Source organism: Rhagoletis pomonella, unplaced genomic scaffold (assembly GCF_013731165.1).
Source record: "Rhagoletis pomonella isolate Grant_MI unplaced genomic scaffold, Rhpom_1.0 Rhpom_scaffold_00007, whole genome shotgun sequence".
Classification (NCBI taxonomy): Eukaryota; Metazoa; Arthropoda; class Insecta; order Diptera; family Tephritidae; genus Rhagoletis; species Rhagoletis pomonella.
Genome location: NW_023458561.1, coordinates 57,485,824 through 57,499,558, shown reverse-complemented (window position 1 = coordinate 57,499,558; position 13,735 = coordinate 57,485,824). Strand labels below are relative to the sequence as shown.

At 36.2% G+C, this 13,735-nt stretch overlaps 1 protein-coding gene across 1 annotated transcript in view; it reads right to left on the bottom strand.

The window, feature by feature from the left end:
- Positions 1–2,841: 2,841 nt before the first annotated feature.
- The window catches only part of LOC118743163, an 87,085-nt gene continuing 76,191 nt past the window's right edge, over positions 2,842–13,735 (bottom strand). Inside the window, exons 17-21 of the mRNA XM_036475695.1 lie at positions 8,964–9,085; positions 7,010–7,528; positions 5,774–6,944; positions 5,575–5,696; positions 2,842–4,813 (exon numbers count right to left, since the gene is read on the bottom strand). Coding sequence (XP_036331588.1) covers positions 4,657–4,813; positions 5,575–5,696; positions 5,774–6,944; positions 7,010–7,528; positions 8,964–9,085 — 2,091 coding nt within the window. The 3' untranslated portion in view covers positions 2,842–4,656. The remainder of the gene's footprint in view (positions 4,814–5,574; positions 5,697–5,773; positions 6,945–7,009; positions 7,529–8,963; positions 9,086–13,735) is intronic.

Here is a 13,735-nt window from a genome sequence, read left to right as displayed (position 1 = left end):
AGCAGATTTACGATTTGCATCTTCTCATAACTATACGTTCTCTGATTATCAGCACTACTCAACCCCTAGATGTGCCGTATAATATTGTCACCTTCATCATCCGATTGGGAAAACCCGAGGCCAAAGATCCGCTCTGCGTCTACGATAAATCTTCCCCTGGTTGGAGTCATGTTGTCCCTGCCAGCAATATTGGACATACTAGGTTTGTCAGTCCGATAACGAGCCATAGGCTCCTCTCGCTTGGTCGACGATGGTTCAGCATCTCAATTATATGTCCGTGGTGATCTTTGCCACTAAATATAGGAGTGGTATTACCCTATACCATTCTCCAAGAATCGATATTGTTGTTTAAGTTTTCGAGAATGTGATGAGTCGGCTGAGTTCACAAGATCCGCCTTCCTACCTTATTGCAGAAGGGAGACGATCATACCCACTGCTAACATCAAGAGCAGTGATGCTCAAAACAGCGCCCGCGGGCGGAACTCTTTAAAGCTCTATTTAGAATTTATATGGTCGTGCATATAGTAAAAACTATCTCTGAGCATCACTGATCAAGAGGATAATAGCCTGACCTTTTACAGCTACGAAGAGGCATTTGACTTCCGGCAAATCTACTTTTTTCAGCATCTACAACGAGATTCTGGCGGACCTAACGCAGCAACCCTCGATTTGTGCTCAATACTTCACCTAGATCTGTTGCGAAAAGGACACTCCTTCCTGACACCGGCGCTGCTAGTTATAAGTCTTCATAAATCGATTTGAAAATTCTGGGACACCCCTTGTTGCTGAGGAGCGATCATGTATGTATGTACAGTGACTGAAACATATGATCACATGATGATTTTTCTTCAATATTCGTAACGGGTTTCAAGCAAAATTTTTTTGTTATTTTTCTACAAAAGTATTGCTGGATTTTCACTAGGCATTAAATGGCAAAAATGACAAATGACAAAGTCGGTCATTAAAAAATAATCGTGTCATTACATTAAAAAAATAATCATTAAGATCATTTCCACATGGCATTTTTTTAAATGGCAGACATTTGTTGTCATTTCAATGCCTAGTGGAAATTCGGCATATCGTGCAAGCTTTATTCAAAACCATATAAATCATAGCGGCATAGTTTAAGGCGCAAATTTTTGACAAATAGTCAAACTTCATTATTTGTAGAATCATACCCAAGTGTTCCACAGATTCAGTTTCAAAGTTGAGATTTTGAAACTGTGATTTATGTATATGTTTTTGGTTAAAGCTTAGAGAGAGAAAAACATTATGAATATTTAAAAAAAAAATCAACACGTGGTCACTTGTTTGGGCCACTGTATATACGGTGGCGAGAAAATAAATAGTAACGCGATATTAATTTTTGTTTTTTTACAGTTGGCCATTTTTCTTTTGTTTATTTAATGTTCCTTATTTAAAAAAAAAAATACCATAGCTCACTATCAATCGAGCAGCCTTCACCAAAGTTTTTGGAAGTTTTTGTGAAAAAAGCAAACACATCTCATCCAACCATTTTTTTTTATGTATATTTCAATTAATTTATTTTATATCTTAATTATATTATAATTACTTATGAACTTACACAAATTAGGATTGCAACTTAACTAATACTTAGTGAAAAAAATTACAAAACTAAGTACAAAATTAGTATTATAACATACATACAAATACAATTACGCTCATTTGTGTTCATTTTTTTTTTCTTATTTACTGTTATTTTGCTTTGCTGGTCACTCTCTACATAATATATGTATGTATGTATACATACATATAATAAACATTGAAAATATTAGAGCTAAAAACTAAAATTCACAAATTTGTTTTTTCTTTTACCATTTTCATATGTATTCATTTGCAATTTGCGCGCACTGTACACTACAAATATGTATGTATATGAAGTAAGTATGTTTGTAGCAGCACAGTCTTGATGATGCATTCGTGTGCTATGAAACAAAAACGTTGAGCTACAAGTAAGAATTAATGAGTATGTATTGATCTCATTTCATTTATGTAGATACGTTATTTACCTTTATCTTTCATCTTTTTATTTTAATTTCACTTAAATTACTGTCATTAGTTTAGTTTTCAAATAAAAGCATTAAAATGTATACATAGTACATATAAAATGATAAAATATTTAGATACAAAAAAAATAATAAAAAATCTAAAGAAATTCATTAAAATACTGTAGTTGTGTGTGTGTGTGTACGTGTCATAATTGAAATTTGTGTTTATGCATTGAAAAGGAGGCGCGCTTAGGCGACTCGCTTGATTTTTGCGCTATTTTTCCAAGCAAATTGAGTTGCTTTCAGTTTTGAGTTATCTTTTGGTAGGACTCTGGTTGCTGGGTAAGGTGTTCCGAGATTAGGGAGTAGCAAGCAAGTGGTGTTGGAATCTGTGGCGATAGTGGGCGAGACGTAGCGCAGAAGTGTGTCTACGCCTTTGTACGCTCTTGCGTTTTCTTGTTTTCTTAGCATGTTCTACGATTTTTAATTAATTTTTACATATATTTTGTTTGGGTTTTTTGCCTTTGTTTGCCCCACCAGTGCCAGTTTCCTTGTCCGTGTCAGAGTTACACTAAAATATATACCTTGTTATCGTAAAATAATTAAATTTAATATTAACTTTAAAAAATACTCATCAAATGTAGTGTTTTGTGTTTTTATAATTGGTTAAATAATCTTTAATCTATTTGTTCACTTTTTTGCCATTTCATATTATTCAGTGCAGTTGCGCAGTTGGAAAATACTTTTAGTTTTTAATTAAATTAAATTTCGTTTCTACAATTTTTCACTTTATTAATGTTAAATATTTACTTATTATTATTAATATAAGGTGTTTTTTTTGAATTTTTTTGCTTTTCATCATATTCGCTTAAAGTTATTCGCTACTAATGTCAACTAAAACGATTTGCTTTTAATACGTATGTATATAAGTATATATATATATATATGTATATTAGATATTTATGTATGTATGTATGTATGGTTTTCACGCAACTATAATTTATCATTTCGTTGGGTGTATATTGTATACATGCAATTTATATGTACTTATATGTATGTATGTATGTATGCATGAATGTGTATATGAGTGCATTTCTTTAAGTTCAATACAAGCTTAATTTTTCATAATTATTAAAATTGATTTTTTTCTATATACAATATTTTTGTTTGCCCACAAATCGATCTGCTCTCTCGAGCGGCGCGTTTGTGAGCAGCATTTGTGTGTTTGTGATAGCATGGGTGTGTTGGTGATATCTTGTGTGTGTAAGCCAGCCTATTAAATTATTGGCATTTAGAAGTACAAACTATTCTAAACTATTGAAAAGTATGCAATACATTTGGAGCATTTATGCTGGTAGTTGATTTTCAAAACCTAAACAGCTGTTGTTTGTGCCAAAGCTTGTGTGCGCGATTATGTGTGAGCGTATGCACCGAGTCTTCTATTACGTTTCGGCGTATTTTCAACAAATAATTGAGTGGTAAGAAAACTATAAGTATACATTTTACAAACTACATACAGTGTGGATCCCAAATTTGAGTATGTTATTTAGAAAAAATGAGGAGAAAAGCGACTAATGGAATTAATACGAGAAGACAAAGGTTTGAACCCTCTGCTACAAAAAAAAAAAAAAATAAATAACATCGGCAAATATGTTCTATAGCAAAGTTGAAAATCCGACTATTCAAAGCGCAGTTGTCTCAATATAATAAATAACTTTTTCTTTTAATAAAAATTAATTTCAAAAGTAAGCTCAAGCTCAACATACTTAACAGTACTCGTTTAACAACACATTTTCGTGGTTAAAAATTCAATAATTAAAAAAAAAAAATATTTCTTACACTTATGGCCCACACTGCCACAACTATCTACACTAGCATTTGCCTACAAGAAAATTTAAAATACTTTTTTGTTTCATTATTATGATTTTTTTCTCTCTTTGCATTAAGTTTTATGTTTTACACTTCTCTGCGCAAATTTATGCAATTATTTTTAGCCTTTTACATGATTGCTGATATATTTCGTTACAATTTTTCGTTTTTTGCTTTTTTGAAAATAATACATTAGTTATTATCAACTTTGCTTACCTAATCAACTATGTATGTATGTATAAGTATATGTATGTATGTAAGGTTGTATATATTTATAAATACCACATTACTGATAGTTGTTTTCTTTAGCATCTGCTTCATTATTGTGTTGTGACTCGGACTGCAATGCCTGCAATGTCTTCAATTTTTCACTTCATGCTTCTAGACAATAATATGTATGTATGCTTAGCCAGAGTTATATTTTTTCTTTAGGTTTTTGGGAGTGCCGAAAATGTCTTATTTCTTTATTATTTTTTTTTTGCTTAAAACTTTTGACTTTTTTTCTAATAAGAACTCTAATTTGCAATAATTTTTGCTGAATATTTAAAAATGACTGATTTCTTTTTTTTTTTTGTTTTTGCTTGCATTCTCCATTTTCCTGTTTTCTTAATCTCATTTTTCTCAACTAAATTGGAATTTCACTGTTGCAACATTTTATTTTTATTTCTATTTAATTAATTGGTTCTGCTTCCCATTTTGCTTTTATTTCTGTTTTTTTTTTTTTTGTTTGTTGCTTCTCTTAATCACTAGAATACTTGAGGTGGTGATGCATTTGATATCATGAGTGCTTATCAGTCAACTCAGTCCAGCGTAATTCGAAAAATTTGCGCATTCCATGACCCGCTTTGCCGACCGGCGAATCATCCTCATTGAACATTTCACAATTATCGAATATTTGGCGCACATCGACGCAAAAGTCTTCACGACTTTTATAGCTGTGAAAAGAAAGAGAGACGAGATTTTAATAAACAGTGGCTTATAAAGCATTGTCGAGAGAGAGAGAGAGAGAGAGAGAGATGTCGTCAAGAGCGACCAACGCCAGGCCCATATCAGGTCTTTAACCTACTTCAGTATTCAGAACTTGTATGCGCCAGAGTTACGCGGATCTATCGAAGCAGTTGACGCTTTTCCTTTGTCGGGTACGACGATAAATTGAGAGACATTGTGAATTATGCAAATCCCACCGAACTCAAGTGTTTTAGCATCAACTTGCATAGTCCGTCAGGGCCAATTGTTTTCAAGACTTTTAGCTTTCCAGTGGCCACTTGAACTTCCTGGCTAGTGAAAGGAAGGGGCACACTAGGATTTTGGGAGGTGCTACTGCTTTCTCGTCACACGACCTTTAGACATATAAACCGACGGAGCATGCAGTGTGAACTGTCGGCTAAAATAGCGAATTTTGTCGGGTTCGTCTCCAGCATAAAAATTCCCTAAATAAGGTTATTTGTAATGCTGCTGAAGGAACAATCCTTTGGTAGAAATAAATCTGGATCCTATAGCATAGACCCGACAGTCAAAATGAAACGTCTTCGCGACTTTCGATTTGCATTTGGCCTCGGATTTATCTTAGTATTTTATGGTAATTTCGTGCCTGTTTCTTTACTAAACACTCTTAGCTCATTAACTCCCTTTAACCCTAACAAAGTGAAAGGTTTTCCACGAACAAAAAAAAAATGCAAAAGATAATATTACTCACGTTAAGTCCTGTATGCGTTTCTTGATTGTGGACAAATCCATGGGATTTTTAATAATCTTACGGTAAGTCGGAAACTGTTTAGTATTTACTGGCAATAAAAATGGCCACGAATCTTCATGCAGCTGTAAGAGATGAGAAAATTAAAAAAAAAAAACAAAAACTCCTCTCACAACTTTTCTACCGCACCACGCTTGCTTACCTCCATTTCCCCTAGCAATGTCTTGCAGATAGCCAACTCTTTTATGAGCTTCTTCGTTGCATGCTTCTCCTTTTTCTCTTGCTTCAGCTTCTCCTTCGCCTCTTGAACGGCGTGTATGTTCAAGGGCGGCGGCGCCAATGGCTGAGGTGTGCCACATTGACTCATTGGCGAGAGCGCACCAAACTGATGCGCTGCCGGCGACTGTGACTGCGAGTAGGACCCCATCGTTTGAGGCGAGTGCAAAGTAGGTGTGCTGGCACGTGGCGACTGCATGGCAGCTGTGGGTGCATGGTTACTGCTTTGCTGCGGCGACATAATCGATGACTGCATTAGCGGCGATAGTTGTGGCTGCTGCAGCTGTTGTTGTTGCTGTTGGCTCAGCGCTGTAATGGAAGTTGGCGGCATTATGAGCGGTAGCAATGCAGAGGGTTGTGGCGAAGTGCTAATGGCGCTGGTGGGCGGCAGCAGCGATGGCGGTGGCAACGGCGACTGAGCGGCTGTGTTGTAAGACGGCAGCGGCGGTAGCGGAGGTAGCTGCATTATGCCATTGCTATTCATCTGCAGCTGGGCAAGCTGATGGTGCTGACTGAGCGTTAGTTGCAGGTAGTTAGTGGCACTCATATTGCCTATACCACCAGTCGCGGTACTTACTGTTGGTAGGGTTGGCGTCAAGTGTGGAAATAACGTGCCACTATCGGGCAAAGACTGTGGCAGTTGTGATTGAGTTGTTACATAGCTTTGAATGCTTGAGTCGGGTGCTACGCTGTTGTAAATTGGCACCGCAAGCGGCAAGTCGGCGCTAGGCATCGAATGTAAGACCGGCGCTGACTGAGCGCCATCTGCGCAGGCATCCGTTGCCGTGTAATCGTTGTTAGTCAAATGTGTGCCGTGGATGTTATTTAGTGCTGGTGGTGTGGTGTCAGCCGCTGCATTTGCATCTGGCAGCATACCTACTGGCGCGCCAACACCTAAATCAGCGCTTACCCCCATACCCATTCCTCCCAATGCAGCATTGCCGCCAACCATTTGTTGTTGTGGCTGCTGTTGTTGTGGTGGTTGTTGTAGCTGTTGTTGTTGTTGTTGTTGTTGTTGCTGTGTCTGGAAACGCATCGCATCGATCGAATTATTGTGATGTTCATCGAACGAGGTGGAAGCAATCGAATGCGTCGGACTGCAAATACCAGAGGCGGGTTAGTAACGTCAGGCGTGACATGCGGCGCTGCCTGAGCGACCTACCTGAGCGGCGTCGGTAGCGAGTTCATTGACTCGTCATGCGACGAATTCAGCGAAAGCTGTGATGAATTGTGCAGGTGGTGTTCCGCCGAGGCAGCTGCCATGGCCTGCGCCTGCGCTAGAACCGCAACCTGTTGCTGTTGTGGCTGCTGCTGCTGTTGTTGCTGATGATGATTTTGCTGCTGGTTCTGCTGCTGCTGCTGTTGTTGTTGTTGTTGCTGGATATCAACATTCGACGACGACGATGAATTGCTATGGCGATCCCGTCGTTTCGAAGAATCGCGGTCACGTCGCGGTTTACTGCTGGTTCGCTTCTTCGGTGGTGGCGCCTTCGTGACGCAGCCGTGGCAATACCACTTGCCACGCGGCACCTTCAGCAGCGGCGGTATATAGCAGTCGGCGTGATAGGCGCGCGGACATAAATCACAATAGATCATTTTGCCGACGGGCGCTGGTCGCAAACCGCCACAAACAATGCATTTGCGCTCATTTGTCGCCTTATTGACGCATTCATAGCAATACCTGAAAAAGGTGCGGAATAAAAAAAGAAAATGGCAGAGGGTTTAAAAATTATTGATGAGAACAAATAAGAAAATAAAAATACAAAGAAATAACTAAATGACGACTTCGAGCTGGACAGTGCAAAAGGTAATTAAAAAACGCTAAAAAAATTAGTGCGCCTGATCTACATTGCGGAAGTGAAACGTTTCTCGATGCATTTCTTGTTCATTTCCTTCTGCAGTCGCTATCTTAATCATAATCTTAAAACTAGCCTTAATCTCAATATTAACCTTAAATCGCTGCGAAAAAGTTGCTGTATGTGGCAAGAGGTAGAGAGAGAATAGTCGAGGAAACGAAACTTTGAGCGAACGACAGTTGAAAGTCTTTTGTAAGACTATTAAAAAGGTAGTAGGCAAGATAATTTAAAAGATTTGATTTACTCTGGCACGAAAGTCTTACAAAAAAGCTCCCCTGCCAACTTTTATAGTGAAGAAAGCACTTGAGCAAAGCATTGGCGAGTCATTCGAGGGATTCGAGGTTCGAAACCTCGCGCAGCGGAATTTTTATTTTTCTATTAAATTTTGGTTTAGTTTTTTTTTAATTTTTATATTTTATTATTGCTAAAATAAAAATTTGGATTTTTTAATATATCTAAATATTCTTTTACTTTTTAGCAATGTTACTGAGCTTTGTATCACGATTTGTTTGTTAGGAAAAATGGAAAAAGCAACAAGGTCTAAGCGGTTGAAGTTATAGCTGCTATTTTGGAGACCACCGTGAGTTTTTTTTTATTTTATTAGATATTTTTAATATCCGATCTTTATTTAAAAATAAAATATTTTTATTGTTCCTTTTTAAAGAGAAAATTATTATTTTTATTCCAATTATTTTTTAGGAAATTATTTTATTTTTCCCTTTTTTATTTTAATTATTTTCTTTTTTACATTAACCTTTTTTACAATTTTATTTTCTTTTTATGTATTTCCGCTTTTTTTTTTAATTTCCGTTGCTTTTTAAATTTAAATTTCTTAGATTTTAATGTTTTAAAAATTTTTAAAACTGTTTTTTTTTTGGAATTTTTAGACTTTGTTTTAAATAGAAAACAAATTTTAAGTTGCATTTAATTTTAAGAAATTTATAATATTTAATAAATATATATAAAACTTATAATATTTATTTTTTTCTTTATTTAATTAAAACTTCAGAAAACTTATTGCTAAAAGATAAACAGAATAAAGCAAAGACCTGCCCGTTAGCAAATCTTTCATTTAGCCTTACGAGAGACTGCGGTGAGTTGAAAGACAGTTGTCAGAATTGCCATGCCAATATACTCAGAGATGTACATACCTCACTACATACATGGATGTAAATATGGGGTCGATTTTTCGACTTTCTTTTCGATCCGCCCTCATGTATATAAATAATACTCTATTTATTAGTAAATGCCATTACTCACCAATCACCGTCGGGTATATTGTCCATTTTCGGCTTGAAGCAGTAGGTGTGATAGCCTTTGTCGCAACCGTCGCATAGCAGCAGCTTGTCCTCATTCTCGCCAGATGTGCAAAACTGGCAATACTGTAAATGGGTGCAATATTAGGATACACGACGGAGAGAAGATGCGTGATGGAAGAAGAAGAGGAGGAGATTGATGTTATATGTTGTTGTTGCTACAGTTGTAGTTGTACTTGCTAGTGTACAGACACACATACAGACATTTGTACTCATTGACTAGTGGCAGCTACATACCTAAATTTTGTTGTTTATTTTTTGCTGTATTTTAATTTTTATTATTTTTTTATTATTTTTTACCTAACACTATTCAATGTTGTTGTTGTTGTTACAGTTACATATAATAATTAAACTACTTTAGTTAAAAAAAAAACGACTATACGCTTGTACGTGTATTGTGTAAGAAGAAAACGAGCCACGAATAGGCGGAGGGAGTCACACGAATTTGTACTATGTTGTTGATAATTTTTTTTTTTAGTTTAAGAATTTTCCTAGCTCCTTTTGCATGCAAACTCATCTGCGCCGCTTGTGCTTCTTGCCGCCACTGGCGTTTTTCGTCTTTTTCACATTCGGCTTGCTTTGCGCGCTCATATTGAATTTGATGGTGGTGGTTAATGGCGGCTTTACGCCAGCTTCATGCTCACCACCCGCGCTAGCGGCCATGTCGCTGCCATCACCATTTTCTACGCAGCTCGTAGCGATCACAACGCCATTCATGCGTGATGAACTTGCAACCTCATCTGCTTGTTCCTCCCCCTCACCATCGCCATCGCCATCGCCACCACCACTACCCGCCTCCATCTCGTGCTTCTTCTTCTTCTTGCTCTTCTTATGCTTGTGCGATTTGGCGCGCTTGTGTGACTTGGGTGTGGACTGCTGCCGCTGCAGCTTTTCATCACCACTTTGTGTATCCGCGCCACGTTCGCTGGCCGTCAGTGAGGCTGTCGATTCAACCGCCGCTGCCGCTGCCGCTGCCGCCACCGTTGCCGCTGCTTGTTGCGCCTCACGAGCGCTCGCGCTGCTGTTGCTAGACTCTTCCGTGGGCGTTTCGTCGCTATTGGGGCTCGGCGGCTCGGCATAACTGATCACAAAACCGCTGGTGGGTGTCTTTGCTTTGCGTTGGTATTTGAAGCGCGCGGATGGCGTTGTCTGCGTTTCTTGCGTTGGTTGCGTTTGAGGCGATAATAATGCAGGCGTTTGGCTTTGAGTCTGAGCTACTTGACTCGAGGACGCGCTCTCAGCCGCTGCTTGTGGCTTTTGACTCTCACTCTTTAGCTTGCCAGCCGCCTCTGACCGTTTGGAACTTTGCGACGTTTTCGTCATCGCTTTGGATTTAGGCACATTTTTCTTTGCCGCCTTGGGAGTGGTGGCTTTTTGAGTGCTTTTGGCGGTCGCTTTCGCATTCTTTTCTGTCGCCTTTGTCTTGGTTGTTTTGTTCTCCTTAGCTTTAGGCTTTTTATCTTTCTTTGCGTTTTTCGATTTCGCTGGCTCCTATTGGCGCGTACCATAAAGTGCCAAATGTCATATTTTTTAGCGGTCAGTGTGTGGGTAGTGAATGTATGTGTGATTGTGAGCAAGTGTTGGAATGCATGAGTGAAATGTTCATGTAGTTTTAATAGCATAAAAGCATGACAAGCCATATGTCAGTGTATCATTTATCCAAATAACAATTCACCAAAATTTAGTACAGTGTTTTAGTTTTCATAGTACAAAGTTTTTGTTTCATTAATTTTAAATTTTAGATATTTATTTTTTTTTTATTGTAAATAGCAACGTGCAACAAACGACACGAGCGAGCGCAAGCATTGAACAGAAAAAGCGTGTTGAAATGCATATTCGACGCATATTTTATTTTATTTTTTGAATTTTTGTAATAATTTGTTATATATAAATCGCATTACACATAGTACATATACGAGTATATAATGTATTGGCATTCACATACATACATATTAATTAAATATTCGTTTAAAATTTATGTATTCAGTTGATTTTGTTTTTAAATTTTGTTTTGATATAATTTGTTTCAAAAACAACAACAATTAATCGCGTTACCAAAGTTTATAAAAAGAAATGAAAGGAAAAAAGAAAGAAAAATTATGCAATTAGTTTTAACGAATTTTGATTAAAATCGAGAGACAGGCAATTTTAAATTTTTTTTTGTTTTTTGTTTTTCAAAGCGACAGCAACTACTACTACAAAAAGCAGGGTAGCGAATTTTTAACTAAATAAACTTGCTAAGCCAGCTACTACTTGAAAACAAATAATAATAAATATAAGCTCAGCAAAGTTTAAAGAAAAAATAATATTTAAAAAAAAGTAATTAAAAAGTTTAAACCAAAAATGTAAAAGATTTAGGGATAGCGATTTAGTTGGACCTAACACTATTTTATTTAGTATTTCATTTGCCTAGTATATCTATTTGTAATTCTCTACTGGATTATGAATCAATGAATGAATGTGGCATTGCAAAGCAAAATAAAAGTTAAAAATTGGCTCGTTATATCGATTTTGGGTATGAGATGAAAAAAAAAAATAATTAATTTGAATTTTTTGCGTCTCCGTAGAGGAATCTGAATTTTGCCCCTTGTGCGACACCCGTCTCCAAACGGGACCAAAATTTATATGTAATCTGATGTAAAAATGTGCTTCCCAAGGTTATCCAAGGCACAACAAAAAAAAATAATCATTAAAAATAAGCTCAAAATACCTACATTAGGGTGCCGCACCAAAAAAGGTTTCGGGTTTTCCATCGGAATTATAAAATGTATTATATTTTAATACATCCGCGAAAATATTAAAATTTACTTGAGCTCTGCCCGTTTGAAAGTAACTCCAAACTACGAGCGTTTTCTAAATAAAATTAGTTTTAAAGAAATATTTTTTTCCAAGTCTGCATAAAAATTATATCAACGAAATCAAGGTGAGATTTTTGGAGGTATTTCAAAATCGATCCAGCTCACGTAAATACCGAAATATTTTGGCAGAAGTTTAAAAATGTAATAAACTTTATAATTCCGATCAAAAAACCGCAACTTTTTTTGTGAGGCACCCTAATACACTTCCAAGCACTTGAATAGGGACAACGGTTTTTCGTCGTTTTTCTGAGTTATTTTTTTCATTATTTTCCAATTAAAATTTCAGTTTATTCCCTAATGAAAACCATGCTAACAGAAGTTTGAAACTTTGTAGAAAAAAATAAAAATAAAATCTATAAACTTTCAACAAAATTTAAAATTTTTTTCTAGAATTTGCATGTAGATTTTTTGAGTGCAAGCTTGGATAAACTACAAATTACAGTTGATTTTTGAAATTTTTTTTTACTGACTCTCTTTCGCAAGTTTGTCCATAAAACACATTCTTGCATTTTTTTTATGTGGAAAATATTGCGGGAGAGCATCAGTTAAAAAAATTTTCACAAATCAATGGCAATTTTCAGCTACTCCAACCTGCCCTTTATTACTATTTTGATGATTTTGTTTTATCTTTCTACAAATTTTGAGACTTGTGTTATTATGATTTTTTATGAAGAATGAACTGTATTTTAATTGAAAATAATATAAATTAAATAAAAAAAATTTGCCCAGAAAAAACAGCGAAAAAGCATTGTCCCTATTCAAGTGCATCGGAGTGTAAATGTATCATGTTCGTATCTTTATTGATTATTTTATTTAAAAATATTAATTCCTTATACCATACGAAGTTTTCTTTTTTTCATAAATGTGCACTCATTTTGTCTAAACTTCAGAAAGGAAATACCTCTGAAATTTCTTTGGAATAAGTTATAATGCTTTAATTTAGGAGCTTTGATCTCAAATTCAATTCAGGCAGATATGAAATGAATTTGCAAATAATACTCCATATGTACATATATGTTTATAATACTCGAAAGATTTGAGAAGGGCTCTATCTTGTGGTCTTCGCTTCACATTATTAAACAATAAATTTGCCTGACCTAAATGACTGTAAGCTTTTATTTTACGCAAACTGAATGTAAGGTTAGGTCAGGTGCGTGTGTTCCTCAGGGCTGAATATAATGTGTGATTCTAGGTGTTTAGATTGCAGCTTCGAGGCCCATCTGTCCATGAATAATCCACATGTACTCATAGGTTCTCCCACTCTTTCCTTTTTCGATGAGACCGACTCGAAGACGATTTGCGTCTTGCAATATAATTGAATTTTTTTATACTATTTAAAACTCGACTTTGAAACTTAGATTAGGTTAGGTTATCATGGCATCCCTCAGACAGTAAGATACCTTTCGTTTGTAGTTCATCTGCCCATACAATATGAGTGGCGTAACTCCTTGCCGGCTCATTTAGAGTACGTCTGCATTCCATGACAATCTTCCATGTAGATTTGTCACAATTTAAAGCTTTAATAGCAGCTTAACTAGCAGAAGTTACTGCATGCATATATTAATAGGAGAAAAGATTAGGCATCTTGAAGCTTCATTGATTGCTGTTAGTTCGGCTTGAAAAACGCTGCAGAAATATGGCCGACGAAAGCTGAGGCTAAATGAGGGTTTTTGCGACCTTCAGATCAAACTTGGACCGACTCGACTTTCAAAAGTAAACCCAACACTACTATTTGGGAACTAATTTCAGTGGATCGAATATCTAGAAGGGGATCTACTCTGTATTGCGATTCGAAAAGCAAATCATTCGGATTCAATACTTGGTTTTGAATTAGTTATTCGAAATATTTGAACTTCTC